Here is a 5,867-nt window from a genome sequence, read left to right on the forward strand (position 1 = left end):
ATAATGTAGATATATTCTCTCTATATATACATTTATGTGTATCTGTATATGTGTGTATTATATATACATATTATATATAATGTAGATATATTCTCTCTATATATACATATATGTGTATCTGTCTGTGTATGTGTGTATATGTGTGTATGTGTATACACACACACAAATGGACTATGCTATATTACATCAAATGAACATATTCCACTAAAGGAGGGTGGGAAGAACTAAACCAAGTAAATTTTGTATATAGTATTTGGATTATACACTCTCAGGCTAAAGAGAAAAAGAATACTAAACAAATGTCAAAGTCTACTTAGGGTTTTTCTTCTAAAGGGTATGGATTAGCAATTTGAAACTACTTTCTGTGTGTTTTAAGACTGAACAAATAAGGAAATATACTATGAACAATTTTTCTTCTAGAGAAAGAAATAACAAATATACACAAGTGAGAATAAGTGCTGTGATGTTGGAGTCAGTTTTAAGGTATCAGTATGAACTCATGGTTTTTAACAGATAGATCAACAGATAAATATAGAAATCAAGATGTGTGTAGAGGTTATATATAATATAATGTAATGTAATAATGTGATATATTTCTCAGATTTGTCTGGTTTAAGAGCCTCAAAGCAATGATTTCCCAGTAGCAGTGAGCACATCTAATGCTCAGATCTTGGCTTCTAAATACCATTCCCCACTAAAAGGAACCAGGGCTCTTTGGAGAAATAGCTGGTTTCAGGGCTAGGTCTGGAAAAGTACAAGATGAGCCCAGAACTTCTTGCTGTGCCAGAAAGTAAAAATATGCTCAAAGAACAATAGGAAAAATATCAGAAAGACATAGGAATCAGCTTGAAGAGGCACCTAGTGGCCAAATCTGGGACAACTTGAGCATCAAAATAAAAAATGGTAATAATAGGTGCCAAGCCTTTGAATAAAATAAGAATTCATGAGTCCATATTGATCATGAGAGATATGGAGATGAACAAGAAATTGTTTGGGGTCCAAGAAGTCTATAGCGTAGTGGGCAAGACAGCCCCAAACAGACAAGAATGGAGGGAACACTACCCCTGAGCAGCACTACTTCCCCACGGGAGGGCTTCCCAGAGGTGGTGGTGTTTGCACATGGAGAAGGGTCTGGAGGGGACTCACGAGGGCCCTTTGCGCATCCGGGGCGTGCTCATGGCCCATTGCTTGATCCTGCTCAGGCTCTGCTCATTGAGGAGCCGCTGGCCCTCGGAGGGCATGCAGTCCACGTAGAGGTTGTACAGCAGCAGCGCCTCTGTGTGTTTGCGCAGGGCGTTGGCTTGGACCACACGCTGTGTGAACACGCGTGGGTCCTCAGCACAGAAGAGAAGCTGTATCCGTGGCACCCAGTACTGGCAGATCAGGAGGGGTGGCCTTCCTAGGGCCGGGTGAGAGAGAGAAGGGAACATACAGTCAGGCTCTCTGGATTGAAGCACCAGGTTCCAGCCTGGATCTGCTGCTGATGCATGATAGCCCTGAGCAAGTGGTTTCCCTTCTCTGACCCCCCACTGCATCTGTGAAATGGATGTGATGACACTCCCTGCACCGCCCAGGTTGTCAAGGATGGATGTGAAAATGCTTTATAAGTTGTAAAGAGCTTTACACAAACAAGGAGTTACACAGGAGTGGCTATTCACATGCCCATTCCTCAATGCCACGCCAGAGTAGACATCACTAATTGATGGGCCTTGGGCTCCTCAATATCATGCTCAAAGTGGCACTAACAGCTGCTCAGAGTTGGCATATCAAATAATGGCCATTTGGCCTTCTTGGGATCTCTGAGAGATGAATCCTCTGATTCTCACTGATCAGGGACAGATAGCTGCAGGACAAACAGAGCAAAGGAGAATTCCACCTGAGCTGGCTGTGCCCCATTCAGGGGTTGGCCTCAGTCACAGGCTAGGCCCAGCCTGAGCTGGGGGCCTGCCTGAGTCAGGATCAGAGAACTTGTACCTTCAGCGGTGACCCCTCCATTCAGGATGGGCTTCCCCATCTCATCTCGCACCAAGCCATTCTCGCCTGTCTTGTGCACCAGGTAGAGCTTCTTCTCCTCGTCATAGTCCAAGACACCGACGTTGCACCATTCATACTTCAGCTCTCGACTTTTGGGGTCCTCTGAAACAGGAGGGAAACCCATCAGTGCTCCCTGCTATAGAGTAAGTAGGGGGCCTCTGCGTGTGGGCAGCAGGTGCTGGGAACTGGTCTTAGAGGTCACTAGTCTGGCCTCTCTCCCACCAAGAAGACCACCTCTGCCTCTAGCAGAGTGGAGGCCTTGTTTCCTCCCAGCTGAACTGGACTCTGGGGAACCCTGGGCAGCAGGAGAAGCCAGAAAGACAAGGCCTCTCTGGGCCAAGTAGGCCAGCACCCAGGAGGCAGGTAGGATTGTGAGAGCCATGTTGGTTTTAAGACTGCTCAGCTTCCAGGGGGCCCACAGTGAGTCCATTGAACATGCTGTTTATGTTGAGTTTATGTTTCAATTTAAAATCAGGTTAATGCTGGAATCAATTTCTGTGAACCAGACAAGAAGCCCAAAATGTTCCCTTTACTTTAGACTTAATTACAAAAATAATTTAACTCAATTGTTCCCAGATCCCCAATTCATGGTGATAAAACCAGAAGGTTTGGGGCTGTATTAACCTTAAACACACCAAGTGCCAGGCTCCCCAGAGTGCTTCTGTTTGCGCTCCTTCTCATGGGCCCTAGCCTTGAGCTGTAGTGCCAGCAGGAGGAGGGGCTGGCAGGGAGCATTTCTGCCAGAGAACTCTCATTTTCTGCTGAAGGCTTCTTGTGATATATTTTCCTCTAAAGTGAGCCAAGACAAAATCAGCATTTTCAAAAAAGAAACTTACTAGGAAGGGAAGGGGAAAGCAAAGCCAGTGAGGTATACCACAGCAACCTCCTTTACTCACCGGTCCGGCATCAACCTATAGGGAGCGTTTCGTCGGAATTCCAGCCCTTCTTCCTTCCTCAACCCACTCTGTACTACCCATATTTGTTTTAAGCCACTATGTACTGAGGCCTTCTCTGCCCAGTACCATGCCATGTGCATCTAATGTGTATGAAAGTTTACCGAGCACCTACTATGCATACCAGTTGCCATTCTAGGTACAGGGACGTAACTATGATCAAGATGGGATGAAGTTGCTCCTGCCCTTGGGGAGCTGGCACTAGTGTGAAGAAATCAACCAGAACCAAAAGAGGATGCATGCACAGTATGACTTTAGCTCTATGAGGAACACAAGCAGGATAACAGGTCAGAGAGTGCCTGGAGCAAGTTTTAGGCAGAATTGCTTCTCTAAGGAGAAACCATTTGAACAGGGAACAAACCTGCAATGAGATGACCTGAGTGAAGACCGTTCCAGGCAAAGGGTGCAGCCAGTGCAAAGGCAGGAGCAAGTTCCAAAGTTACAGGAATAGCCAGACATCTAGTGTGGCTGGAGAGAAATTAGTGTGGGGTACAGTGGCAGGAGGTGAGCGGGAGAAGTAGGCGATGGCTTTCAGCCCAGGTTGTGATGTTTGGGCATGGAGAAGGGTCTGGAGGGGACTCATGAGGGCCCTTTGCACGTCCGGGGTGTGCTCAAGATCCACTGCTTGATCCTGCTCAGTGGTAGGAGGCCCATCTGGACCAAACAGGCCCTGAGGCACCCTTTGAGGCCATTGCATGGCAGCAGTCTTCTACCCTGCTCTGACCTGTCCTGATAATAGAGGCCCAGGAGCTCAACTGCCACAGACAGCCTATGGGAAGGGATTCACTCTGGCCTTGGTCACTTGGAAGGGGTCTAGCTCAAATACAATGACCTTTACAGCTGGATCCTCAGTAGGTCTCTGATTGCTTGGGGCTTTCCTGTCTCCTGTCCCAGCCCTGCTAGCCTATGTCTGTCTCTGCCCTGATGGGATCATGCCTCCTGGGTGCTGGCCTACTTGGCCCACTCCACACTCCATGGTGGCTTGTCCACCCACTGGGCAGGGAGCAGGCTGGCCCTCAGCCCTGCACAGGAGCATGGCCACGTCCGATCTCCAACCTCATAAGCCAGACCTTCCTAGGAGGCCTGCACAGAGACCAGCCACACAGGCTGGAGTGGTGGCTGTGGAAGCTCACGCTGGCACTGTTTCTAACAGCAGCAAACTGGAGAGTGCCTCCACGGCACCCAGGGCAGACCTGGGGCCAAAGGAGGGGCAGATACAGATAAGACTGAGCAAACCTGGGCATCCGTGCAGGTATGTGTATGGAGGGGTGTGATAGTGGTTGCAAATGGGTGACGATAGGAGTAAGTGTGTGTTTATATGGTAAAAATATGCATATGAGTGTGACTATGTAAGTGCGTGGGATAGTGTGTGCGACAGTGAGCATGCCTGTGAACATGTGTTATGGTGTGTATGTGTGTGTTTGCAATCGTGTGTGTGTTATCCATGTAGATGTGAAAGCGGAGAAGCCAGTCAGAGCTGGAGCAATGGTGATTTCCGGGTGGCGGGATGGAAGGGCTTGTGCCCCTTACGCACATCTGAATATCTATAACAAGCACGTATATTTTTCGTTACCAAAGTTTTTTCTTTTCAACATTAGACACCATCCAGCTGTCCCTTTCCCAGTCCTCTGACCAGTGTCATCCCTGGTCTCTGCATTTCCTGCCTCTATGTGGCCAGTCCCTTGGCCTGTATCCCAGCTGGGAGGTTCAACTCCCAGGGCTTCCAGGCCTCAGGGCAGGCCCTATGAAAGGGCTGCTGCTGGGATGGGATGATGCAGACCAGGATCATTCCCTCAACCCAGGCTGGCCCTGCTCACCATGTCCCAGAAAGTCGTTGGTAGGCAGGAGGGCTTTTCCTGGAACGGGTCTCCTGTCCTGCGACCCTGGCTCCAAGCCCATGTTGATCCACTCGCTGGGAGTCCGGCAGTCAAACTCCTCATTGTCAAACACCTGGAAGAAAGCAGACATCAGGAAGAGAAGGCTCATCCCAGGGGGGCCTGAGTAGGCTGGGCATGCCAAAGGATAGTGGTGTCTACATAGGCTCCTCCCCAGATGCAGGAGCTGCAGATTGGGTGCCAGAGAGCTGAGTCCCTCCTCTACTGCTCACAGGGGCCCATGGGATCTTGCTCTAGGAAATCCTGAATCCTTGTCCAGCCACGCCACCCTGAGGTTCAGGCAGAGGGGTACCTGACGACTCAGAGCAGGATATAAACTCTCTCCCCCACTGCCAAGGGTCATCCAGCTCAGGTCTGAGGGAAGAGATGGCCTTTGGATTTTCCTGAGTGCCCCATCCAGACTTGGAAAGGATGGAGATTCAGGATTGTCAGAAGGCCACCCTTACTAGGGTGATGTGCATCTGGATTCAGCTCTGCCTCCCCACAGAGACCACCAGGCAAGGGCCATGGAGAGGAAGGGTGAGGGAGGGGCTAGAACAGGCTATCCGCCCTCTTTCTTCTCCTTAGACCATTTTCCCACTGGGACCCTAAAGGGGCTACAATGATGCCCTCCTCCACTCCCAGTCTCCCCATCCCAGTGAGCCCGGAATAGTGGTCAGGAAATCCTGTATATACTCCACAGTCTAATTGGGCTGTTTTTTGGTGACTATGGGTGAGGTGGGGCAGAAGCAGGCCCACAGGATACCCAGGCTCCCAGGGAAGAAGCAGAAAATCAGTGTCCCAGGGGTCCTGGGGCCCCTCCTTTCCCAGCCTAGGATGCTTAAGACCCCTAGGGATTCTAATTATGCAGTTGCCCTGTTTGACAAGTAAGCACTTGTAATTGCTGTAGGGTCCCCTTTCCAGTCTGACCTCTCGGCTGAGGTCCTGCACCCCCACCCCCTGACCACTGGCCCTCCGCGGAAACTGGGCTCACCTTTAGTGGGAG

The 5,867-nt window shown here is 49.7% G+C and overlaps 1 protein-coding gene across 1 annotated transcript in view; it reads right to left on the reverse strand.

Annotated features, from left to right (window-relative positions):
* The window catches only part of DNAH1 (dynein axonemal heavy chain 1), a 72,962-nt gene that overhangs the window by 59,286 nt on the left and 7,809 nt on the right, over window positions 1–5,867 (reverse strand). The window contains 3 exon segments of the mRNA XM_006917564.3: window positions 1,147–1,399; window positions 1,975–2,136; window positions 4,805–4,976. Coding sequence (XP_006917626.1) covers window positions 1,147–1,399; window positions 1,975–2,136; window positions 4,805–4,976 — 587 coding nt within the window.

The sequence above is a fragment of the Pteropus alecto genome, unplaced genomic scaffold (genome assembly GCF_000325575.1).
Source record: "Pteropus alecto unplaced genomic scaffold, ASM32557v1 scaffold75, whole genome shotgun sequence".
In the NCBI taxonomy this organism is placed as follows: Eukaryota; Metazoa; Chordata; class Mammalia; order Chiroptera; family Pteropodidae; genus Pteropus; species Pteropus alecto.